This window comes from Podarcis tiliguerta (assembly GCF_965153285.1).
Source record: "Podarcis tiliguerta genome assembly, chromosome: 2".
Classification (NCBI taxonomy): domain Eukaryota; kingdom Metazoa; phylum Chordata; class Lepidosauria; order Squamata; family Lacertidae; genus Podarcis; species Podarcis tiliguerta.
Window position 1 is genome coordinate 24,943,735 of NC_139535.1, and position 27,428 is coordinate 24,971,162.

The 27,428-nt window shown below is 42.4% G+C and overlaps 1 protein-coding gene and 1 long non-coding RNA gene across 8 annotated transcripts in view; one reads left to right on the plus strand and one right to left on the minus strand.

The window, feature by feature from the left end:
• LOC310671071 overlaps positions 1-22,142 on the plus strand; it is a 49,287-nt gene extending 27,145 nt beyond the window's left edge. For 2 of the 4 annotated variants that reach the window (XR_014507745.1, XR_014507746.1), the window contains 2 exons: positions 4,034-4,199; positions 10,055-11,655. This is a non-coding gene — a long non-coding RNA (uncharacterized lncRNA). The other 2 variants (XR_014507742.1, XR_014507743.1) reach the window with 2 other exon arrangements.
• ADAMTS9 (ADAM metallopeptidase with thrombospondin type 1 motif 9) overlaps positions 1-27,428 on the minus strand; it is a 140,737-nt gene that overhangs the window by 22,430 nt on the left and 90,879 nt on the right. For 3 of the 4 annotated variants that reach the window (XR_014507509.1, XM_083424538.1, XM_083424537.1), the window contains exons 29-30: positions 14,556-14,723; positions 4,009-4,182 (exon numbers count right to left, since the gene is read on the minus strand). Coding sequence is in view for 3 of the 4 variants with exons in the window: in XM_083424538.1 (XP_083280664.1) it covers positions 4,009-4,182; positions 14,556-14,723 (342 nt within the window). In the remaining variant the exon portion in view is untranslated. The remainder of the gene's footprint in view (positions 1-4,008; positions 4,183-14,555; positions 14,724-27,428) is intronic. The other variant, XM_083424539.1, reaches the window with a different exon arrangement.

Below are 27,428 nucleotides of genomic sequence, written 5' to 3' on the forward strand. Positions count from 1 at the left end.
ATGTTTACGAAACAAAGGAATGGGAAGACAAGAGAGGGGCAAGAAGGAGAGTTCTCTATTTATACAAGCTAACAGAGGTTTCTATTTGCTATTTCTTTCTTTTACTAATCTGCTGTGAAATCTTGACTGTGTAGGGCAAGATTAACAAATGCTGGCTGCTATAAAGCCACAGACACCCAGAACTTTCTGGTACATCCCTTCTCCTTGCTTCCGAATAACGACAAGTTATTCTCCACCTTATAACCTTTTCCATAATCAGATCCATTTTTAGAAGGCTCTGGAGAAACATTTTTAAAAGCACCACAACAAAACTTTTAAGGCAGACTTTTGTTTTTAGATTCATTTATAACCACATGTGTCAGCACATGTGCTGGTACATCACTGTTTTGTACTAGATGGTGCGTATTCACATAGAAAGATGCCTGACCCTGTTTGCAAAAGATGAGCTACAGGTGAATTTTCCAGGTGAATTCCAAGCACTTGGATATGCTCAGACACAAGTGAATAGACCAAGGTTGCATTCACACAGCAGCTTATTCCATTTCCCCCATTATATCTGAGCTTTCATACCACACAAAAACCACTTTTGAAAGTATAGTGGAGTAAACAGAACATATTTAGTGCTCATTTATGTGGTTTTTTTGTTTTTTGCAAACAGGTGTCTTTTTGGACCAAGTAAAAGGGAAATAAGCACTAAATTTGTGCCACATTCTGATGTATTTCTGTAAGTGGCTTTTATGTCATTTGAAAGCTGAACAATAATGCAGAAAATTAGGGAAACTTGGGGAAACAGAAAAAATTGTCGTGTGAATGTAGCCATTGGATTCAAAAGGGCCAGCCTGACATGAACGATTTGGGGATCTAAGCAGTCATTTCTAGAGCTGGTTGACTGCCCAGAACCATGCCTCCAGTCAGCCAGTGTGAGACACACTCAAAGAGAATGACCATTTCTAGATTCTGCCCAGACACATCCAGATGTATCCTAGGTTTGGCATATATCGGAAATATATACACTATTGCCTTTTCCTAATACGTTGTTCTCCAGATGTTTTAGATTACAATTCCTATCAGCTGCAGCCAGTGTGGCCCCTGACCAGTGCCGATGGGAGATGTGGACCACAATATCTGGCATTACAATAGCTATTCACTACCAATGGGGACAGTATTGAAATCTGTTTCTAGAATAGCAAAATTAAAAACAAAGTAATTGTATTCAAAGGAAGGTGATCTTACATTTAAAATTATTTAAAGAGGCGCTTTTTTTAATAGAACAAACTTGCTTTCTTCAATTATCGTGTATCAGCTCAGTAGATTATATTGATGAAAAGAACAACAACCCTGGTAATCATATGCCATGCATAGTGGTAATTAAATCTGCTTATGCCGTCCACTTCTAATGTGGGGTAGATCAAACACTTCTCATTTAAAAAGCTCTGCCTTTTACCTTCTGAAAATTAAGCTTCCTGCTTTAATTAACAAACCAAGTCACCAGCATTAATAGGTTTGTGAACATGTCCTGGTGTTTCCTTAAGAACTTAATGCTTAGCGTTTGCCTGAACTAACATTCCGATGATCGAGCCGACTCTTGCCCACAGCAGCACGTCTACTCTATGTCTGCTTGCCAAATGAAAAGCGCTAATGCAGGATTTAGCTAGCACAGCAGAACCGATAAACTTTCTCACTGCATGCTAGGTCCAACAGGTGTGTGTCAGTGCTTCTGTAATAAATCTGCCACATGTGTTCCTACTGGCTCGTGCTGCAGCACTGAACACTTGGTAAGCATTAAAAAGGGGGCATTTTGCAAAGATGGGCTCATTTTCCAAAGCGTATCTCCAGACTTGGTCATGGAGACTTGGTCATAAACAAGGTTTCTAGAGAAAGGAGAAAGCCACCACACTGGTGTAGGGACTCGGAGGGAGATCTTATTATACCTATAGGTAAAGGTAAAGGGACCCCTAACCATTAGGTCCAGTCGTGACCGACTCTGGGGTTGCTGTGCTCATCTCGCTTTATTGGCCGAGGGAACCAGCGTACAGCTTCCGGGTCATGTGGCCAGCATGACTAAGCCGCTTCTGGGGAACCAGAGCAGCACATGGAAACGCTGTTTATCTTCCCGCCAGAGTGGTACCTATTTATCTACTTGCACTTTTGACGAGCTTTCGAACTGCTAGGTTGGCAGGAGCAGGGACCGAGCAATGGGAGCTCACCCTGTCGTGGGAATTCAAACCGCCAACCTTCTGATCGGCAAGTCCTAGGCTCTGTAGTTTAACCCACAACACCACCCGCGTCCCTTATTCTACATATAGTTGATGGCTAATCTGTTCAGTGCTACTTATTTGTGTCTTTTTGTACCCCACATGTTCTTTGGGGATCTCAAGTGTCCCCCCTCCCACTCAAGGATTCAACCTTTGCAATGACCTGATACACGAAGCATGGTGACAGTATGTTTTTAACCGGCCAACTATCCCATCATCTCTCTGTGCCGTCTAACTCCCCACAAAGACAAATGTGATGGCAAAGAGTATCAGGAACACCTTTGCTCTGATTCAATGTTAGCATAGTCCCACCACATTATAGTCTGCTTACATCTGGAAACAATTAAATCACTTAGAAGAATATGGAACATACTGGCTAATAAAAACAAATTTGATCCATTTTCACATGCTAAATTACTCTGTGGGGAAACTGCACACGAAGAACTGCAAAAATAGATGGTGACATGGGAAAACTGGATGGAAGCAGATGTATTGACATTGGAAAAACTGATATAGATAGGGAAGGTGACTTTTATACTTTTGCTGTTTTAAGACAAAAATATCACCTATCAGATGCAGTCCAATGGAAATATCTTCAATTACAACATCTTTTAACAAGTGTGTTTGGGCCGTCAGCCCTTTCAGCTTCCGAGATACCTGAGATTTTGGAGCAATTGGACAACTCATTCAAAAATAAAAAGCCAGCAATTGCTTTTTATACGTATCTATTAACAACACACAAGTTTAATATGCAGACTGTAAGAGATGATTGGAATAAAGAATTGGACCTTACATTATTACCCAGCTACTGGGAAAATGTATTAGCTTCAATACCTAAGGTGTCATTAGATTTTAAATTAATATTAATACAACAGAAAACAATATTTAGAGTTTATTGGACTCAAGTACAGTAGTATAAAAAAGGGTTAGCTAAGGTAGCTCAGTGTTGGAGATGTGGTAAGGACAATGCCTCTCTGAAACACATGTTTGTACAGTGTTCTTTACTTAACAAGTTTGGGGAGAATGTGCTGGACTGTGTAACTATGACTAGGCAGAAAAAGTTAAATCTTTCAGAGGAGAATATTTTTATGGAAGTTATCAATGGCACAACGGAAAACGTAGTAGGCTATTAGCATTTACATAAACACCAGGGCAATAACACTATACTGTACCAATTTATACAAGAATATATGGGAATATCCAGGACGCGGGTGGCGCTGTGGTCTAAACCACAGAACCTAGGTCTTGCCGATCAGAAGGTCGGCGGTTCAAATCCCCTCGATGGGGTGAGCTCCTGTTGTTCAGTCCCAGCTCCTGCCAACCTAGCAGTTTGAAAGCACATCAAAGTGCAAGTAGATAAATAGGTACCGCTCTGGCGGGAAGGTAAACGGCGTTTTCGTGCGCTGCTCTGGTTCGCCAAAAGCAGCTCAGTCATGCTGGCCACATGACCCAGAAGCTGTACGCCGGCTCCCTCGGCCAATAAAGCGAGATGAGTGCCGCAACCCCAGAGTTGGCTACGACTGGACCTAACGGTCAGGGGTCCCTTTACCTTTATATGAGAATATAGGATATTGCCCCCCTCCCCATATTTTCGCTTTTATGTGTATCTTTGTTGTTGTTTTTCTCCTTCTCACTTTTCCTTCTTTTTTTCCTGTATCACTCTCTCTTTTAGCTGAAATCACCTTAATAATATATAAATATAAAAGGCAAAGCGTAATGAATAACTTTATAAATAAATAAATAGTCTACTTACATCTTGCCAATCCTCCGTTTTCCAGCTGTAAGAGGCACATCCCGCCATTTGGCATTCTTGTTCAGAAGCTGGCCTGCTGGACTGACTGCATTCAGTGTCGCTAGCTGTTTTGTGAGTACCAAGGTGGCAGACAACGCTTCTCTGCTGAACTCCTCTCCCACAGGACACTGAGCACTGAAGAGGCACAAAAAGTAAGGCTCAAAAGTTTTGCCTATTTTCACACCCAGTCTCCAACATTGAAAGTTTTTAGTTCAGATTTTTTTTTTAAAAAAAAGTTGTGAGGTCTCCTCAAGGCAACCTGTTCATTGAACGTTCACTCTGATTTGTTTTCACAAGTTTGTGTGAAGGTTACACAACCCCTACTCTTTATTGAGCTTTTATTATGATTCGCTTGTGTGGAGGTTATATGATCAGTGCTGGATTTACGTATAAGCTAAACAAGCTATAGCTTAGGGCCCCACTCTCTTGGGGGCCCCCCAAAAAAATTAAAGGGAAAAAAAACCTGGATGTACATTTCCAAAATATAAGAAAAAACAAACAAATAAAATAAAACCTACCTACAGCAACAGTGTTTAGTGTTGTGTAGGCTCCTATAAGTAATGGGCCCCGCCTGCTAGCCTGCTCCCTGAAATATCACTGGTTTGCTCATTTCTATATATAGGGTGCCTACATTCTGCATGGACTGGTTGCAGGGCAACATGTGCAAACGGCTTTAGATACCTATTGGGTCCATAAATTACCACATACTGTAGTATATATTCAACACAAAAAACAGTGACAATTTGTTGTTGACAAAGGACAGCTGGACGTATAAAGTGCCCCATTACCTTCAGTAGCTATGGGCCTCATCAAACCTAAATCCGGCCCTGTATATGATATTGCATAATGCAACTGTTACCCCCCACTTTCCACTGCATTTCCCCCCAGTGCTTTCCTTGTCACAAAGGCCTTTTTTTAAAAAAAAGCAAGTTTGTTGCGCCAGAGTGCCAATCACACTTCGACTGAGCAGACTGAATCTCACCAGCAAAACAGCAACAGTCTGGAAGAGGCCTGAATCCTAAGAAAGATAGTTCCCATTGCTGTTTTGTAGGAAATGCTGAAATGCTACATGCCAGTGGTTTTCAGCAGGACTAGACCAAGACCCTTGTGGGCCTGAGTGGCACCTCACTTCCACATAAGCAGTATTTATTTAAAAATGTTTTCATGCTATCTTTAAAGATATAAACCATCTCAGGGCAGTGTATATAACATAAAGGTAAAGGGACCCCTGACCATTAGGTCCAGTCGTGGCCGACTCTGGGGTTGTGGCGCTCATCTCGCTTTATTGGCCAAGGGAGCCGGTGTACAGCTTCTGGGTCATGTGGCCAGCATGACTAAGCCGCTTCCGGCGAACCAGAGCAGCACACAGAAACACTGTTTACCTTCCCACCGGAGCGGTACCTATTAATCTACTAGCACTTTGATGTGCTTTCAAACTGCTAGGTTGGCAGGAGCAGGGACCGAGCAACGGGAGCTCACCCCGTCGCGGGGATTCAAACCGCCGACCTTCTGATCAGCAAGTCCTAGGCTCTGTGGTTTAACCCACAGTGCCACCCACGTCCCTGTATGTAACATAAATGCATGTAAATTCTTATGCTGTGTTGATAACTGATATGACTGAAGTAATCTCAGTTGTTTCACATCTTTTCCATTAGGGTAACACACTCAAAATCAGTGTGCATTACTTTCTACAGGACAGAAGGTAAAAGCACATACACAAGATCACTTTTCCAACTCACCCACTAAAAGAAGAATATAACTGACAATAAAGCTACCGTTTAGTGCTGTCGAGAATCTGTTAACTGAGGCAGCCACCTCAATTCTGTATCACATTAGGGCCAGCCAAGCATTTAAGCCACCGAATTCACCTTTTTGTAAGGAAACATGTCACAGGGCCACAGGCCTTACAGAAACAAGAAGAAACATTTCCAGCTATGGGATTCTAGCAGAATTACTCAGTGCACAGCTACATGTACAGAACTCCTTGTGCAAACGTTTTTCTCCTTCCATTGTGTGAGGTAAATGACAGATCACAGTCACATAGAGAAGACCTGTGTGAAATTATCAACTTATTGAATGTCACAACTGGTTCCAACAGCTCCATAGAAAAATGAAGAATGGATCTGATCCAGAAAATTGCAAGAGTGGCAAAAGGTGGCACTTGCAGATAAACAAAGCAGAGAGGCAGAAAGGTTGCCATTGTTGAAAACTATGGAGTAACAGGATCATTATAAGGTTGCTGCATATGTCCCTCTTCCCACATCGTGCTACAAGCTTCCCCACAGCTACTAAAGCAGACTTAAGTGTATGTGTATAGCTAACTATCTTTCCACTTTATTTCTCCCCCCCCCCCCATACTAATTTGCTATTGCTTTTGGAATTATTTTAACATATCCAGTCTAAAGCTAATCCTAATGAAGGTTAGGAAAAATAGTTTCATTTGTCCTTGTTTTTAGAAGATTCATTAAAATCATATAAAAGTAAGCAATAATAATGTCTGGAGTACGTGAACAATCTTATATTTGTGAGTCAGTCTCACTGAGCTCACTTATTCACAGGGAATGTGTTACCAACGACATACTGATAGTACTCCAGTCCAATCCTACACATTGTTTACACGGAAGTAAGTCCCACAACTCAACTGGACTTACTCCCTGGCAAGTATACATGGAATTGCTGCCTGAATATGGCAAATGGATGAGATATTATTGCTCATTAAAAGTAAAGGTAAAAGACCCCTGACAGATAAGTCCAGTCATGAACGACTCTGGGGTTGCAGCACTCATCTCGCTTTACTGGCCAAGGGATCTGGTTTTGTCCGCAGACAGTTTTTCCAGGTCATGTGGACAGCATGTCTAAGCCACTTCTGGCGAAACCAGAGCAGCACACAGAAATCCCGTTTACCTTCCCGCCGGAGCGGTACCTATTTATCTACTTGCACTTTGACGTGCTTTCGAACTGCTAGGTTGGCAGGAACTGGGACCGAACAACGGGAGCTCACCCCGTCGCGGGGATTCGAACCGCCAACCTTCTAATTGGCAAGCCCTGGGCTCAGTGGTTTAGAGCACAGCGCCACCCGTGTCCCTTTTTTGCTCATTAGTAGATCCTGAAAGGCAGTTTGAGTGTGTGCAGAAGAGGATAATTAATTTTACCAAGAAAAAAGTTTAAAAGTCAAGAAGGTTTGTAGCTAAAACACAGATATTACGGATGACATTTAGCATTTTTGAAGATTGGCTTTTGCTAATAATGCAAGGACCATTAAGCAACACTTTAGAATCCAGTAATGTAGTATCTTTAAGCTTCCTTGAACTTATAAAATACTTGAAATACAGAGATCATGAATAAAATTTGCAAGTATTAGTTTAACAAGTTTTAGAGCACTTGTTAATATAAGAGTTATTAAAAACAACTTTATAAACCCAATAATGCTGTATCTATCAAAGCAAAATGTCCTTCAATTCAACACAAATTATCATTTTACTGCAAATAACAATTTCATATCATTTTCTTACATTTACAGCTAGTTGTCAATTACAATGCACCCCCTGGCAAATCACCATTCTTTATTGAGTAAACAACTTTAAAAAGGGCTTCTTCAGTGTTGCACGCTTTAGTGTTGGTTTTTTTTTTGGGGGGGGGGGTTATAAACAGTTATGAAAGGCTAGTTTTATAAGTTGAAAAAGTGGAACACAATGCAACTTTATCTGTTCTTCTTTGGCGATCACTCGTAGCTGAGTAAGATTGTCTTCCATAAATATGGTTTTAACAATGATTCCGTAAGTGACTGTGGAGGCCAATTCTGGATCCCCATGTCCTTCCACAGTGGGGACATTGGTTTCCGGGCAGGAGTTGATCACGGTGTGGTTTTGCCAAGTGTGCCTTCCTCTTAGCACGTTTCTCCCTTGCATCTTGAGTTTGAGTGTCTTCAAAGCCCATGACACCTTTGGTAAAGGCGGTTCTCCAATTGGAGCGCTTTTTTAGGATCCACTCTGCTCACCCCCAAAAGGGGGAGGGGCTAGAAAAGGTGCCCTAAACATAGTCTGCCTTCCTTTTCCTCTGACTGGATTACTGCGCCCAGTGGGGTCACCCCCCGGCGGTCGTAAAAGACAGTCGAACTTTGGAACATGGAATATACGCACTTTGCCGGATAACACAGATAACAAGTGTTCTGAAAACAGAACTGCCATCATTGCAAGAGAGCTGCAATGTTTTAACATCAATATTGCAGCGCTTCAAGAGACTCGAAGAGCAGGCGAGGGACAACCGAAGGAAGAAAATGGAGGTTACGCATTCTTCTGGGAAGGTCTAGCTGAACAAGAATGTCAAATACATGGGGTAGGCTTCGCTATCAAAAACGATCTTGTGAAGCTCCTGTCAGAAGTCCCTACCAGCATTAATGAGCGACTCTCAACCCTTCAAATAACACTCACCAAATCCAGCAGGCTACTATTATAAGCCCTTGTGCACCAACACTGGATGCCGATGAAGACATTAAAGAAAAATTTTACTCTCAGCTGGATACTGTCCTATCAGAGATGCCTAAGGAAGATAAAATCACCTCTTTGGTGATTTCAATGCAAAAGTTGGGCGAGATTTCGATCTGTGGCCTGGGACTATTGGGAACTGGCAACAGCAACCAGAATGGAATCTTACTTTTGACGATATGTGCAGCGCACTTCCCTTTGGCCTTGGGTAACCCTGCTGGGAGTACGAGATTCCTGACAGCTTCGCTCACAAGGGTCATAGGAACGTGCAAGCCCACTCACCACGACAAGGTGAGGATACAGCGAGTGAGAGCTTGATCTGTACCCGAATGCTTCCCATGTGGTGTGGTGCTTTGCATTGTGATTAATAACACTGCTTATCCTCTGCATTCCTTATGGAATAGTGGAATAGCAGAATCATAGCCAGAGGAATCTATACGAAACCGTTCCCTTTAATGTATTTCAAAAAGGAGTTTATCCCTTGTTTCTCATACTTAAGGGCGTTCATTTTCAGGAATGCTGTGATAATATAGAAGACTGATACAAAATGAGCTAAGCTAAATAGAACTGGAGGACTTCTCCCTATTAGTAATGAGTCAATATCCTAGCAAGGTAGTAATAGCTCCTTAGAGGCAGATGTTAGTAGCACTTATCATGTATACAGTGAAAACAATCTTGCTGTTCAGATATTAATGTACATAACTGATATTTGTGAGATCTGTCACAATTCTAGCAAATAACTACTTTACCTGAAAGAAGAAAACGCAATACGGCATTGTCTTTAGTATTTACCTGGTAGAAATCAGTATTGTGAAAAATGTTGCTTTGCCCAAACGAAACTTAATTAAAAATGTGCTCTACCCCTAATTAAAAAAATGTTGACAAATGAGTCAGGATATTATGCCATAATTAAACCATGGCTTAATATTATGGGTCAGTTTAGCTAACACCAGCTGTTGTGGACTATAACTCCCATTATCCTGATGGGAGTTGTAGTGAAATACAGCTGGACGGCACCATGCCAGCTCCTTCTGTCATAGGTTACTAGCAGTAATTTCTGGGTTCGTACGTAACAGGAAGCTGTGGTTAACAGTGGTTTAGGAACTCACTCACTGGGCAAAGCAAAGCACCGGGGAATGGTTGTATATGACCGCATACCTCTCCTTTACATCATGGCTTAGGAAACCAGGATGGGATCCTGGAAAGTCACTCATTGTCCTGATAATTATTTGCCACTTCCAGGATGAGAAGCCGCCTGCCTCTGTGTACCAGCCACCAGGGAACCTAAGCAGTCCTGTTTGTGGGCTTTCCATAAGCATCTGGCTGGTGACTGCAATATACAACTCAGGGCATGCAGTTTAGGCATATCCTGACTTATGTAGCCCAAGATATGATTGTGCAAACTAGGCCATAGTGACCCTTCAAGAAATTTTGTTGCTGACCAAAACCACAGAGAGTGAGAACTTGAGTCATGCATAACGCATTGTCCTGAGTTTTTGCCTGTTTCTCCCCTTCTCCCATAGGCTGACAATTCTGGAAACCTACCGGGCAAATCATACTTTCTGCAGGCATTTCCCCCTCCCACAAGTCCTGCCTCCAGGCACCTTAAAAAACACAACAAGGCTGCATATTTCCTTCCCTGAGATTAAAGTGCAAGGCACCATCCACAACTTTCTTTTCTTATCTTACACCCAAGTTCCTTCCCCCTGACGTAAGAGGAGCCCACGAAACCTTGGGTGCACTGAAATCCCTTTTATATTCTCTATGACGTCCAATGAAAATACTGTATGAAGAATACATTGCAGCAGCTAATAAATCCCTGCCCCCCCCAAATGTCAGCATCTAGCAGAAAGAGCCATGACATTCCAGTGAGGCATTATTTAAGCCTCCTTGTACTCTAGCACAGCTAGACAAAATGTGTCATTGCATGGTGATGAATGATAGCCCTTTCTAGACCCAACTATATAAGGAACTACTGTTGGAACACTGACAGCGGATTTTAAAAAGTTCTCTGTGGGTGTCATTAGACATATATTTGTAAATGAAAATAAAAACCAAAAAACAAATCACTATCACCACAGCTTGATGTCCAGATGGCTTAGATTGGTACCACTCACTATACTAAGGTGACAGACATTTCGGTTTACACCATCTGAAGAACAAAGTCTAGATCTCAATGGCCTGTTCATGGGCTAACCATTAGCATACAGATTAGCTGTTTACCCCACTCCTTTCAATGGTGCGAAGCACAGGCAACCAGGCAGAGCACTGCAATCATAGCCTTTAATTGCCAAGTCACAACAGATTATCGCAGGCTATAAATCATACTATATCCTTATTAATTTGCGTCCTTTCTGAATTGGGCCCCAATCATCTGAGATAATACTTGGAAATTTCAGAACGTCTGTTTTTATATAAGTTCAAGCATCTGACAGGCCGTCGTGCGTCGGCTGGCATGCCTTCATTAGCCACAAAGATTGCTTTCGGGGCAAGATGTGATTTCAAAAGCAGAGGTGCAGAAAAGAAAGAAGAAAAGCCTGGGCCCAAAAATAGTATGGCAAACTCACTGCCTCTTAAAAAGGATGTTCCCACACTTACAAAGGCCGTTCTCCTCAATCTGCCAATAATCATATGAGTTTCACAGAGAGCTGTCTGCTTAAGTTAAAAGACCAGCGACAGAATGTTAGGGGGGTAACCAAATTATACATGTGACTAAAGCTGAACTAAAGCTGCCTGCCCCAAACCAGCGATGGGGAGTGACTCAATTCAGCAGCTTGGCTCTAGGAAAGCTGAAGACACCATGTTTGTGTGTATGCATTTGTGTTTTAGAAGTCCTTCCACGTTAAGATTCTCATGGTCTGTAGGCCCTCTGCCTATTTGCATTATGATTATTGGCAGGCTCTTGGGGTACTGAAGGAGGAGAGAAATTACCTGCCTCCCTAGTCCAGCCAGAGAGATGGGAAGAAATATGGTTTGCATTTTAATGTGAACATACCCAATTTGCACATTGAGGATCAATACGCAAATTGAAATTCAGCTGTCTTTCAAAATTCACACTTCTCCGCGTTGGATGTGTATACCGTATTAGGAGAACGTGCACTAAAATGCTGAGGAATTTTTGTGTGTGCAGACTTTTTCTTTTAACAGCAAACTGATGCAGAAATGGCAAGGCTTGACAGCAAGCAAAAGCACTCCTGTCTGTACTGAAGGTAGGTGAAACACTTTCTCTCTGACATTGTTACTCTTCCCTTTGGGGCGGCCAACGATTTGTAAGGTAAGAAGTTATGGCAGGTTGATGGCTGCCTGAAGAGTCTCACGTCTTGTCATCTGCCTTTGCGTGTCCTTCAACCATACCCCCTGCCCGCTCCTTGCACAACCTCATTTTATTCCCTCGCCTTTCCCTCAGTTAGCCCCCGCAGCAACTGCTGAAGCACAGGCCCGGATATTTTGCATGGCCCAGGTTGCTTATGTATGACACCGGCCCTGACGGGAGCCCACAGTTGCTTAGCAACCGCAAGGGCCGATCTCCTCCACTTTTGTTTACAAAAGGAGCTGTACTGTATTAGCTGGAAGTATGCTAACTGGAATGGCCACAGCTTAGATAAAAGCAAAGGTGTGGGACAGGAGGAGATCACCGAACCAGAGTGACAGGAATTTGACATGATTTTTTACATCCTCCCTTCTTTCTCTCTTTCCGTTAACTAATGGAACCTTCCACAATAGGCTTTACAAGAGGGGTTGTGAAATGTATCGAAGGAAGGTATTAGCAGTGCAATTCTAATGCCCTCTGATGGGGACTTACATCTGAGTATCATTTTAATACAGCCTAGGACCCACGTACCTATGGGACCGCCTCTCCCGGTATGCCCCGCGGAGGACCTTAAGGTCCACAAATGACAACACTTTGGAGGTCCCAAGCCGCAAGGTGGTTAGATTGGTCTCAACTAGGGCCAGGGCCTTTTCAGTACTGGCCCCGACTTGGTGGAACGCTCTGTCACAAGAGACTAGGACCCTGTGGGACTTGACATCTTTCCGCAGGGCCTGCAAGACAGAGCTGTTCCGCCTGGCCTTTGGTTTGGACTGAGTCTGACCCTTATGTTTCCCTCCGCTTACAGTTTTCATCTATGGGCTACTTTTAAAATGAGGCTGCATTTTAAATCACAATTTATCCTGTATTTTAAATTGGGTTTTCCCCCCTATTATGTTTTTTTTGTAATTTTACTGGTGTTAGCCGCCCTGAGCCCGGCTCTGGCAGGGGAGGGCGGGGTATAAATAAATAAATAAATAAATTATTATTATTATTATTATTATTATTATTATTATTATTATTATTATCTCAGTTTGTGAGTTGTTGGAGAAGAGCTATAGTTCAGTGGTAGAGCATCTGCTTTGCATGTGGAACGTCCCAGGTTCCCAGTATCTCCAGGTGGGAGAGACTCTTTCCTGCAACCCTGGAGACCTGCTGACAGCCAGTGCGGACAATGCTGAGCTAGATGGACAATGGCCTGAGTCAGGAGAAAGCAGTTTCCTATGTTCCCACAAAAGATTCAAAGGAACTTTCAAAAAATGAAAATCCAACACAAAGTAAAATGCTGAAAACATTATTAAGGGGGTCACACAATAAAGCACATCTGCCTATGTCCCCCCACGGATTCGACTACCAAATATCCCCCCCCCCCCAGTGTTAGAAACTGAGATATGAAAGCTAAGAGCTAAATGGCACCTTAAACCTAGGTTATGGGCGCAGCAATGGAGTGCCTATGCACACTTTTTTAGTAACAAGAATACAAAGCTGAAAATGAATGAACTGTTCATTTTTCACATGGCCTAGTCTTTCCCCTGCCCACCCTCCTAATGTTTTTAAGAGGGTCTCTTTTCCAGTCTTCAGAGAGCGGATGGAAGCGAGGAGGCAGAAAAAGGACCCCCTTTCCTTCCACTCTTCAGTTTTAATCTGAAATCTTAGGTGCAGTACTGTGCCCAGAGCTCAGAAACTGCTCACGTTAATGAAATTCCCTGTCGCAAAATGCACCTAGAACAATGGGAGTTTCGAACACTGATTCCTCCCCCCCCAAAAAAAAATTTCAACTGCTGCAGAAAATTAATACTCAAAAATGCCTGGAGAAATAAAAGGCGATTGATGGGGGAGGGGGGGAGACGACCAAGCAAACAAAATGCCAGCATTGATCCATCTTTCCGAAGATAGGGGGCCACTACTGAAAAGCCTGGCAAATATGTATAGTACTGTAAAATACATTAAAAAGGCAAAATTCGATGTCAAGCTACAGAGGAAGGTTAAAGCTTGAATTTACATGCCACAGTGGAGGATTCCTACAGCCAATGTTAGATCCATCTGCCTTTGACTGTCCCATTTTGAGAGCCTGGACTGAATGCGACCATCTGCTGGGAAACCAAGGAAGATTTGCAACCCAGGGGTACGCAGACATCTCTCATCCCATGCCTGCATGATGAACGTGTGTGTGGGGGGGGGGGGAGCAGGATCATGCCCTTGGACCTTGTCTCTCAACTTCTGCTCATTCAGGATTAGCGTGCAAATTTATGCACACACAATTCTTTTCACATAAATGCTGAACATATGAGAAGTGGGAAGAGGGGCAGGGAGAGAGGGCAGGCATGATCCTGCTGCCCTCCATGTGTTCAAAAAGAAAAACATATAGAGGTGTTGGGTGGGCAGGAAAGTCTATATGCCCCTTCCATCTTAAACAATCACACCATACAGTATATCCAGGAGAGAAGCAGCTTTAATAAACTGGAAAATAAAATCCAGATCAACACCCTTATCCATCAAGCTCAGTACTTTCAGGTGACAACTATACAAGGCCTCTTGCAGAGGTCAATCTCAGTTTTGTTACTTGGAGAGGGTGATAATTGAACTGGTGCCTTCTGAAGGCAATTCACGTGTCCTACCACTGAGCTAGGATTCCCCTCCCTTAAAACAACCACAACACCCAGATGTTTATTAACAGCCATAGTTGTTGGCGCAAAAAGTAGGATGTCACACCTTACCTGTCCCCAGTCTCCTGTTTTCCACTTTGGGCACCTGCCACCTCTACACTTTCTTTGCACATTCGGTTTAGCCAGGTGTTTGCAAAGATTGTTTTCTAAATGTGTCCCATCCTTCGACAAGCAATAAACTTCTCGATACTTCTGCCCTCGTCCACAAGAGACAGAACACTGAAATGTAAAGGTAAAGACAAATATATCTTATACAGCTAGTTTTGCGGCCTTCCACATGTTTAGCGAAAAATACAGCATAAGACTATTTGGGTGTTAAGTGAGCAAGGAAGTGGATTTCATGTCCCCCACTCAGAGAACTAGAGAGAACAGAGTACCCTGAGGCTGCTTAGCAATAATAATAAGGAATAGCTGTCACTCAACCTCTACCTCCCCAGGTCTCTCCCTATCAATCAACCTTCCCATAAATACGGCACAGGTCATTATCCCAAAGCATAGCAAAGGAGAAGGACAGAGAAGTGGCAACTGAGGAGATTTGGTGGAAAAAACCCTACCTCTTCCACACTATATTTTCAGATCTTTTGTAGGCAGTGCTATTTTTCTAGAAAAAGAGGCCCTGGAACTCACCACGAATGCCTCCCTTGTTCTCTTACAATGGCAATGGCGCCTACCTGAGAGGTGCCAGAACTGAGTTCCAGTGAGTTCCGTCTGAAAAAAAGCCCTGGTTGTAGGTCTTTTTACCAAAATTACTGCTGGGAATATAAACATTTTGTGTCAAACTTAACGGGCATTTCGATATTCTCTAGAAAGTTCTGAAATGCAACATTTTTATTTTAAATATTTAAGATTAGCAAAGGAGCAATGATGAGGGAAGACAACTGAACTGCATGGCTTTGTGAGTAGCTAGGACTAAGGAGTGACTCTGAAAAAAAGTTTGGTGAAGCAAAGATTGTTATTAGGGAAGCAAGAGTTTTGCTGTACATGTTAAATGCAAACATAGCATGAGAATGAAGACTGAAATATATTGAGGAACTGTGGTGGTGGAGAAGGTAGGAAAAAATATCTGGGGAAGTATCTGCCACCTCTCACTATCAGCGGTGACAGGAATCAGTTCTTTACACTTCTATATTATGCTAGAATTGGGGTGTTGGGGAGGCAGGAGCTCCAGAAGTCCAAATTTTGTTGTTGTTTAGTCGTGTCCGACTCTTCGTGATCCCATGGACCAGAGCACGCCAGGCACTCCTGTCTCCCACTGCCTCCTGCAGTTTGGTCAAACATGAAAAGCAATTGGACAGAACACAGGGAGGATTAACAGTGCAATCCTAACCATGTTCCTCCAAACATTGTCAATCATGTGTGACAGGCAGAAATGGGGAGCAACATATTTGCTCCCTGGCTTCTACTGCATTTCTAGTCTACACGCACTGGAGGGTGACTGCTGTGTAGGCTCCCTCTGCATTTTCTAAATCTTGTGGGGAAATTTACCTAACTAAGCTGGCTCCCCACTACAGATGGTCACCTTCCATTTCATGGCAAACATCAGGAATGCAACTGATCCAGTGGGATAAGAATGTTTGCCCCCTTTTCCTCCTCCATACCACGGTTTACCCCAAAGCATGCTGGGAAACAGTGTTGAGGGTAGAAATGCCTCAGTCAGTTCCGTACAAACATACCAGTTGAATTGCTAGCAATACTATGATAGACGCTTCTGCCAGCAGCCTCAGTGGTCACTGCTGCCTCCAGCAGTGATGGAGAAATGTGCCAGAAGCAGGAAGATTAGATGTTAACTGAGTGAGATGTATGAACGGAATGAAAAGTAAACAAGGAATTGATTCTGTGTTACTTAAGTATATTGTTTTGTTATACAAGCGGGCATCATCGTGGAAACTGTAAAGATCTCCTGCAGTGGCAATTCAAAGGTGCTGGATTATATAAACAGTAAAGAGCTGCAGAACTTTGTTGGAAGTACAAATAGTCCTGAATAGCAGGTCATGGAATAAAATTAGTTGGATAACTAGCCTGACATATTTTGGCACATAATTTTCACCTTCTGTTTTGCAGAAACCTGTCCTTTAAGGACCTAACGACAGAGGGAAGGACAACTACAAAGATTTAATATTGAAAATGTTACTAGTGCTGCCTTTTAAAGTGTGGGTTGGTGGCTTGCTGCTGCTTGTTAATTACACGTGTATTTAACCAGAAGGGGTTCAGTATTTTTTACACTTTATGTAGCCAGCTCCAAAGAAGGCAAAGCGGGCACAACAGGACATTACAAGCCCAAGCAAAAAGCAAACCAGCAGGTGCGTTGGCTGCAAGCTTTGTAGTAAAGCAACAAATTTCAACCTCCTTCTGCAGGTTCATTGAACTTTTACAAATGTGACCACTTCTGGCATGTGGGCCCCTGAACCATTTTGATTTTAGATTAGTCTCCACCAAAAGATTTAGGAATCAAAAGGGGTCTGGAAGCACAACAAGAATTTAATATGACAGTTCCTTGCTGAACGGGCCTCTTACTCAGCATGACGCAGGGAGAGATTCAATTTCGATTTCTTCATTACATGTTAAACAAGTCATTACATGTTATATCACACACAATGTCAGCTTAATCCTTTAGCACAAACACAATCTGTGGTGATCTTTCGAAAGTAACACTCTCCTGTTTTCTTTTCAGAGCTGAATCGATGGAGGACGATGCAGACCACTAACATCTAACAGGCCTCTCAGCTCTTCTTTTGATTTATAGAAGCCTCGTTCCGTGCAGGGCTTTAAATTGCAATTATGCGCGTGCCCCCAAGCATTTAGATTCCTGCATTGCAGGGGGTTGGACTAGATGACCCTTGGGGTCCCTTCCAACTCTTACAATTCTTTGATTCTATACCCCCACCCTGCCCCCAAAGATTTAAGGTAGCTAGGATACAGGAGTTGGGAGAATCCATCATTTTGTCTGGGGATTTAGGAAACCTTCAGATTATCTATTTATCATACTATTAACTGCACCTTAGCCACCTCTTATAATTACAATGCCATTAACGCCAACGCATTAAACATTTCCATTCACAACGCATTAAACATTTCCATTCACATTTCCATTCACAAAAAAACCTGGCAACTGCCCTTCACTGGCATATATTTCTGCTACACATGCTCACCCACTTTCCACAAGAAGCCCTGCCAAATTGCACGACAAAGTGATGTCATGACCTTCGGCTATAAGTATTGTAGGGTTGGCAGAGTAGCTCTCCTCTTGCTTTGCCCCCGTCTAAATGCTCATTTGCTACCGGTGGGATGATATTAATAGGGCTCTGCTTCTGCAATGTGGAATTAACAGCAATTTGGATAAGGGATTATTGCACAAAACAGTTGCAGAAGCGGAAACACACATTGCAGATATTTTACTTGATATGTCAGCTTCATGTAACACAAAGGCGGGGAACTGGGAGAGGCCATCGCGGCCTGCGCTTCAAATGTGGCTCTCAGAAGACTTCCATCTAGCCTCTCCTCCTTGGCTTTTGTGCATCCAATTTTATCTGCTGGGACCCCATTCATTCTACCTTGGGACCACAACAGGGGTTGGGGAGGTTTAAAGCAGTGTTAAAAATTGAGATAGGAAAGCTAAGAGCTAAATGGCATGGAACGTCTATAGGCACACTTTTTTTAATAACAAGAATACAAAGCTGAAAATGAATGAACTGCAGCTAAAATATTATGTTCATTTTTCACACGGTCTAGTCCTTCCCACCCGCTAATATTCTTAAGAGCCTCTCTTCTCCAATCTTCAGAAAGTAGCTGGAAGTGGGGAGGCAGAAAAAGGTCCTCCTTTCCTTCCACTCTGCAGTTTTAATCTGAAATTTTAGGTCCAGAGCTCACGCTAATGAAATGCCCTGTCGCAAAATGTGTCTAGGACAATGGGGGTTTTGAACACTGGTTTAAAGCCCTCTTGTTCTTCACAATATGGTCCACATCTGCACTGGACCCCTGCTTCCTACAATTTGCATTGCGGAGGGGAACTCCCATTGGAGAGAATGGAGGGTGTGTCTGCCCCCAGTAGCTTGCAAAGGGTTAAAGTCGTCCCACTACCATGCCAGGACCCTTTGCATTGGATGGTTTTTTTTTTGCAATGCAAATTTCAGGTGCGCTGTCAGGATTATGAATCATCTGATGGATGGGTTGCACTTATGGATAAGGGTGGTCCTGCTCATTTTGACTCCAGCCTTACCCACCTGCTGGCATGCTGCCCCCAACACATTACCCCCATGGGGATGTGCCTTAAAGAGAAAAACAAATCCCCAATCCTGATCTGACCGTTTAACCTAAAGACAGGCCCAGATTTTTATTTTTATAAAATGTTCATACCATTTTCAACACAACATTGTTTTCCTAATTATAAAAAGACAGACAACAAAACAGCACATACATTAAAAAAAGCAAAACTCAATTTTCTTTAAAAAAAAATTATGAGGGGAAGCGCCACCAGCAAAATCTTGCCTTCATACCTCATTCCATAGCAATTAGCCCATTGTTCTGTTTGTGAACTATGTTTATTAATCTACGGAACCACAGAATAAATAATGAAATTAAAGCAAATAACATCAATAATAAGGAACTCAGTTATGCCACATCTACCACATACACATACAGGTGCCAGAGCCATAGTGGTGAAACCATGTTTTGAGTTCTCTATGCAGAGACTAGAAATTTCACCTACTTCCCCCCACAATTTTTATTCTGGCATACTCATACACAGTGAGTTCCATCCTGACAGAAAAGTATGAGCCACGTTCAGATACAGAAGGCAGTTGTAGAGTTCAGATTGCTATAGCATGTGGTTGGCTTTGCATGGGTCATACAAAGAGGCCAAACAATCTCCTCTTGATGTTATATTTTTCTTTCATGAACTTCTCATGTCACTGGCTGACTCTAAGTCCTGTTTTTACAGCTGCAAACTACACGTCCTGTTTGTAACTTCCACCTCTAACAATTCCACAGTGAGGCAAGATTTGACCCTGGGCTTCTCGAATACACAGAAAAGAAGAACAGAGCAATTGCCTCTTTGGTTATATCTGTTTGAACTGAAGGGTTTACAATCTCTTTCTGATACTCCACTGCCTTGCTCTAAGCTCTATGAACTTGAGAGAAAGGTTCTCCATCAATTTCATTTGAGGAACTCAAGTAAGTCACTCCACTGACCTCTTCCTTATGCCAGTTAGTTGGTATAGATATTAAAGGTCAATTTCAACTCTACTTACTCATGAAATATGAGTTGCAGAAATAACTTCTGAATGGCCATGACAAGTATATATGAAAATTAACATCCCCCAAGTGCCCCTGCCCTAGGTAGAGACTTTGAAGAAGGAAAACAAAGCAAGCCAAACTCTCAACATCGATAGTGAGGATTAAATAAGTAAGACAATTGTCAGCTGAATGTATTAGCACTGACAGCCAACTGTCTTAGAGTAAAGAAAATGAAGATCCAAATCTCTATAGAGCCTCAAAGCCGATACTAAAACAATATCACACAATCTAACTCGCCTAGCAAAATTAATGTGGGTATAAAACAACTGCAAAACACATTAAAAGCTGAAAAATGCCACACAAATCATTAACTCACTTAAGAATCAACACACCTGCCATGGACAATTAATTTCAAATTAAGTTCAAAGTCAAATTCAAACATTCAAAGTAAAAAAAACCTAACCCCATTCAAGTTTTAAAGTGTGCCTTTTGAACAGTGATGACACAAACTTGTCCAATTGGAGTAGACAACCTCATTTACACTGTGCACTGAATTGTAAAATACATTATGAGCTGCAGAAAGCTATAACTCCTCTGCATGTTTTAGTAATTGTATGTTTTGCATATGGTATTATTATGATGGATGCAAAGCAACAGTGGTGCACATGCTGATTTCTTGATATTCCTATTCTGGAAATGATGACTCCAAAGAAGAGGAACATGAAAGAAATAATGACAGCAGAAGCTTTGGAATTCTGTGCTAAACAAGTTCTGGTTACTAAATTTATCAGATTAGGCACATTTACTTTTATCAAGTTAATATATATGTATTTGATTGTGAGATTTTTGTGGGTTCAACAATGGTAGTATATGGTAATTGGTAGTTATTAGTAATTAGTATTAGTATTAGGTAATTAGTAATACTTGCTTTCCTTTTTTTAGTCATAGATTTAGGAATGGGCAATATATACAATATATGCAACTTTAGATGGGCAATATATACAACAAAGCAGAGAGACAAAGACTGAAGGACCACAGAGGAATGGAAAGCTGTGATGAAAATTACAATATGGCAAGAGAAACACACACAAAATCCCAGACCCTCGAAACAATTTCATTTCTTAGGAGTAAAACTGAACTCCAAATATTTCAAGATCTTTTAAACCTGCAGGTCTGGCAATGCAATTGGAGCTGTCATATTAACTATGAGATCACTGGAAGAGAAATATTTTGTGGTAGGACTGGTCTAAATATTACTCTCCACACACAAGTGCCTGACTGCAGAGGCCTGAATTATTTGATTTCCTCTTTGCAAATTGAACCAACTCTTTGCACAGCTGCTTTATGCAGAGGGCCTGCTTCCATGCTGGAGGCTCTGTGTGGTTGAGTGAAGAGTATCACGCTGCTTCTCCACTGTGCTATTTCATTGCCACTCTCAGCAAAATGTTATGAACCGAGTCTACAGGTATTCATTCAAGGTTATTTTCTTCTCATCAGAGTTAATTAAGACAGAGTAGTTATAGCCAGCATGGCCCCTTGGACAGATGAATTTTACATATGGATCTAAGAATTTCTTTTTTAATCTGTATTCATTTACAGCCTGGGGCATGTCAGTGTAGTCCTCAGGCAACAACTCATAAAAATGTGCTAATTTCAACACCACCATCATTATTAATACCATTACTTTTTTTCCGTTACAAGGTTCCCATGATGATAAATGGGTAAGGATTGCAATGTACTGTAAATACTGTCAGAATGCTAATTAATACTATCAGCATCACCTCTGCATTTATATTCAAAATTACTACCCTGGTTTTGGATAACACAGAAAGGCTGGGGGGGGGGGGGACTTTAACTCATTAATGGTCTTAGCCTGCCCAGTCCTAAAGATTTAGCGAGTTTAACAGCATCACCTTATACATGCCTACTCAGAAGTATCCAACACTGAGTACAATGGAATTTACTCAGAGGTAAGTTCATATAGGCCGCAGCCTAAAACAAACATTGCAACAGAATAGGGGTGGCAAAACTTCTGGAGTTCCACAAGCCTGATTCTTATCCGAATGAGCGCTGTGGACCAAATTTGGAAGGTGGACAGCGCTGGCTGTCAACCACATAGTACATCACATATTTGCTGGTGGGTGGGGCAGCCCCTCGTGGGGTGTGTGTGTTCCTACTTGGGAGGGGTCTGTTGCCAACCTCACGTGCAGCAGACTGGGGAGCTCATCGAGCATACTTCTGGCAAGCTACTTGCTTCCCCCCTCCTCACCACTTACATGGAGGGGAGAAAAAGCTACCTTTTGCAAGCACAAGCAGCCAAGTGGAGAAGCTTTGCTTGCTGCTGTTGCTTGTGAACACCCGGATGAAGGAAGCAGCATCACTCTCCCTTCTCTTTAGCTGATTTGGGGATGGCTAAGAGATGAGTTTGGTTGTGTAGGAGAGCCCAGCGCTTAGCAGGATGGCTGTCCTGTTGCATCAGCTGCTTAACACTGGGTTCCCAAAGCTGTCTGAAGCATCCACCCATCTCCTCCTCTAAGTGAAGGAGAAGGGGTGGCTCCTTCAAAGAGTGCTTTTGAGAAGCTCCTCAAAGCATCCCCCATGGATGGGGGATGTCTTAGACTGCTTCTCAGAAGCATTGTCTGAAGCAGCTGGTGCGCTCCTCCTGCAAGAGCTCAGGAGGCAGAAGGGGAAAAGGTGGAAGAGACTCTTCTGCCACCTGCCTGCCCACTTGCAACAGAAGCAAATGAGCTACTTCAAACAGTGCATCTGAGCAGGATTTAATCACTGACCATCAGCTGAGATTAAATCCTGTTGCCATGGCTGTGTGGTTCTGTTCCCTGCAGGGAGCAGGCATGCAGTCAAGTGCGGATTAAGCATTGTCGTCCTGCCCATCAGCTGATGTCTCCATGATGCCAGCTGATGGGCAGGAGGGTGTTGTTTGGCAGGAAAGGCCTGGCAGTCCAAGACTGGTCCGCAGCGCAGTGACAATGTATAAGTGACAAGGTATGGATGCTGGACTCAAGCCAAATAGAGATCACAGCTCCAAAACCAGAAACTTAAATTAAACCTGGAATACTATAATGCTGGGGCATCAGTGTGACAGGTTCCCGGTTACCATTTACGGAGAGGGGGACAGGCGTTAATTTTAGTAGATAATTTATAGTATGTGCAGTAGTCAATTCGTGAAGCTGTCAATGCATGAATAATACGTGCCAGAAATTTGGTGGAGTTTAGCTGTCCTGTCAAGGCAATTAAAAATACGCATTCCTGGCCCTGCAAAATACAAGCTGGATCCAGGAACACTCCTAGTTGTTGGGCGCTAGAAGGAAGTCATGAGCAGCAGAATTCTGTTCTAAGTTAGTTTATATTCAAAAGCATGTTTGAACTATGCTAGTCTAATTTTTTCCTTAACTTCCCAAGGCAGCTTGTTATATTGCTATAGCTCTTTTGGTTAGAATCACAACCCTGTGAGACTTAAATCAGTTTTGATATACACCAGATTTTTGCTTGCTCCTAAATGAGTTGCTATTTCCCTGGATATACTTCGTTCATTCACCAGTCATGTGGGCCCCATTCACGGGGTCTCTTTAGCAACCTCTGAAAACAAGGGAACAGTCACACGAATGCCAATTCAAGTTCTTCCGTGTGCTTAAATTCATGCTGATGACATGGGAAGAGTGTTCATACATTTGACTTGCAAATTTAAAGAGCACTGCATTTTTCAGGTCTGCTATTTCCCCCCACATTTTTAGCATTCACCTAGCTTTTGCAACCTATTTTTATTTTATTTTTTTCATTTCTAATTCATTTCTAGATAGCCTTGTTTACTCCAGTCACTGCTCTCCCCTTTACAAGCCCTATGCTTGGCACTTTGAAATGTGTCAATCACCTTCCGTTATTGTGGTGTCAGATAATTTACCAGCGGGTTGTCCCAGCCACCTATCAAAATTGGTCCGAGGAGGTCGGAGAAATAAAGATTTGTTTCACCAGGCCAAAAAAAGGCTCCCCACCGCTGTACCTTGAAAACATAATTTTAGGCCAAGTTAACTATGGTGTCAGATATTAAGTGATCTTTCTGCTACAACTGCGCTACTCCTAACATGAAGCCTGTGGTTGTATTCATGAAAATTCAGAACCATGATTTTGGATGAGTCCCAACAAGCTCAAGAATAGTCTTGGGTTCATTTGCTTCCCTCTCCTCCTCCTCCTGCATCGCTGGAAAGAGGATTTTGATAGAATTCAGTTTCACCTTTAAAAAGTTTTGCTTAATATTGCATTCAAACAAAGCATCCTGGTTTAAATGCACAATGGTGTTTAAACAAATCAGCTTTGTAACATTATGCTGAGACCCCTTAAGAGTGAAGCTTCTGAAGGTCTTTTCACGTGAATTTCGTTCCCCTCCAAATAAAACAAAGCAACTTTTAAAAACTATGGAAGAGCTCTGCATACAGTGCTGCCTTAGAGATAATTTAACAAGCATTTTGATTGGAAGACCTGCATTTTGACCTTGGTTTTTAATGATACGTGGGCAAAGCTGGCCTGAATTTTGAACACAAGTGGAATTGTATACAAAGGGCTGAGCCCAATGAACTCATTGAATGAGTGGAATAACTTCTGTTCATGCAATGGAACTTCCCCTTCCCTTCTTCCCCCTTCCAAATCTGCTCTGGGGACTGACTTCACTGGCTGCAAACCAAGATTGGGATGCGTGCAAATATGTCCCAACTGGACATGAGTCCAACTTACCAAAAACTTCACCTGTGTTAGCTGCCCCTTCATGTCTAGCCAAATACCAAGCAGCTTTGTACTGTCTGGAACCATTTGCTCCTGTACAAATTGGACCAACTGTTAGCAACTTATTTGCTTATCTACATAGTTGTGCTCTCAGACATGGAACAGCTCCATGTTCTGGCACCCGATCAGGAGGAAAAGAAGCCAGCAAATGAACCAGTAAGCCAAATGCTATCAAGTGCTCTGAGGACAGAATAAACCATGTAAAACCATACAAATATTTATTTGGTTTTTAATAAATCAAATATTGCACATTACATCATTAACCAAATTCTGTTCATACCAACAGAAGTGGTAGCTGTTTACTGGAGACGATGCTACCCATATTAGGCTAAGTACTTTGCCCTAATCACAAAACAGAGAACTGTGCACTGTAAAAGAATCATAGATTGTAGAGTTGGACAATATTACAAGCCTTAAGATCTGTATTGTTCAACTCATTCATCAGGACCTTCTTCCTCCTGCTATTATAATCTGGACCACGGGGTGCCGGAATCAGACAGCAAGTTTGCTGAACAGGACGGATCATTAGTTGTAGTTTCCCCTCAATACCAGCTAGCGCAACATTTATTTCTGAAGAATTTGCTTCCGGTGCATTATTTATAGTGTATCAGTTAAAAAGAATCTACTTTCAATAGTGTACTGTGAAAATTCATGAGTTGGAGCACATATACTTCTACATCACATTTAAAGACATAAGACACAATTGATTTAATGGACCCTGATAGTGCTCCCAGTTGCACCATGGGACTATTTTCTTTTCTTTTTATAGCACCCTTCACCACAAGGTCTCAGGGCGGTGCACAGGATAAAAATACAAGGTAAAAGCACAAATAAATAGCTAAAACAACAAAAACAACAACCCAACCCTCCCTCCCACTTCCTTACCCTTCTCCCTGAAATTGGGGGGTGGGGGGGGGGAGAAACCCCAGAGGGAATTGTTCCATTTGGGAAGCTGCAATGCTTGTGCAGACACAAGGTCTGACACAGTGTGACACTGAATTCCACCCATCATACATACATATTCAATCCTTAACAGGGGTAAAAATCTGGACAGGTTTTTAGAATTTGCTGTAGCCATTCCAGCTCAAAGACTAGACATTTCATCAACCATGTAGGGCTCCTATAAGGGACCATGTTATTAAATCACTACCTGTAGATCAGTACTTTGGGAGAAGACAGATGTTTCCTTAACTAGAAAAGCCACAGTAGAGCCACATGCTATTAAGTATCCTACTGCGGCTTTTGGATTTCTTCCAACGAAACAACATGGCATCCTTTTGTATCCTTAAACAGAAGTTGCCATGGCCACGTTTTCTTTGCGATCCCCTCACATTCTCTGGTAGCAGGATCTTTATGGAGTCAAGACATTGTATGGCGTCAATGGAATAACTTAAGTAACATTCTTCTAGGCAACATCACACTCCAATTTGTATCTGCTATTCTCCCTTCTCCTCCAGATTTGCGTAACTAAAACTGCTACTTATGCAAACTTCAAATTTCCCAGTATGTTTGATGACAGCCAGACCCTTTGGAAAAATTGCATACACTTCCGCATTTTGAAAACCAGCTGAAGATCTTTATAACAGATATTCATGAAGGCCTGACAAGTACTAGTCCCATACTTCCGCAAGATGCCCGTCTTGTTAGGAAAAGGGATATCAAGATTTTTTATTTTTTTAAAGCAAACCGGTAAAGCACTTACTTTATAGGTTTCAGCTAAATCGAAGTTAAACGCACTCAGCAATTATGCCTTCCTCGCTTGAGGACTCTCTCCCTAATGCATTTCGAAGTAGAAGAGAAACTGGGTAGTTATGCACCAAATTACTAGGCACCAGTAACAGGGTTAGACTGCAGACTTAGGAGCTCTCTGGAAGAAGGAAAGAGAAAATTGTCTAATTCTCATGGGCATTTTAGTGCAGGAAACCCGTGCAGAAATAAAAATGAAGAGAGACCACGAGCAATGTGTTGAAAGAATGTGTAAGCAATGCCTCCAGACACTGGTGCTATTGTAGAATGAAAAAATTACCTAGGGAGTAAAGGAGTTTCAGCTTATGAAGTAGTGTTAGAAAATAATTTTGTTCCTGCTCTCTTTCTGGTCCCCTGGGAAGAGGGCAATCATCAGAGTGGCCCCTTCAGGGCTTGCCAGTCCATGTCTAAAGCACCCTAGCATATTCAGGTATTTCTCGCATATATGCAGCCATCATGAAGCCCAAGGACGGAAGCTGCAACTGCTTCCGTTCTGGGATCAAGCCCTCAGTTTACGGCACTGAGAAATTCAAAACATGATGTGCAGAATTATTAGGAAAGGAACTGAATATAAAAGGTAAAGGGCAATTTCTGTCCGCTTACAAACATTTGAGGCTGTTCACTAAACTGCTAGTGAGGATGAACTACCAAGCTGTAGGGCTCACTAGGGCAAACGGCCTTTAAAAAGAGTCAAGTTAAAATCTTTAGGTCCAGCCCCTGGCATTTGCAGTTGAAGGATATCAGATTACAAAGCCAGGAATGCTGGAGACCCAAATAGAGCCACAGCTAGGAAGAGTAGAAAATTCAGAGCTCAATGGAGCAATGGCCCGACTCAATAAAGGCAGCTTATATTTGCAAATCTATTGGTAGGTATAGCTATGATCTCTGCGGGCGTCATATAACCATGGGAAATATATAGTCCCAACATTCTTATTTCACTGGGTCTGCTCAGGCCCATGCCACAAGAACCTCCACTATGCGTTAGGACTCTCTCTGTCTTGCCAATGCTTCAGAGCGAATCTACACTGGGGCAGCCTGTCCTGTCTCGCCACCTGAGGAGAAACAGGGAGGTGCCACCCTCACCAAAGCCACGCTTACCAGGGTCACATGCCTGTTGCAGCTTCTGGCAATACTCTGTGGATCTCTCATGAG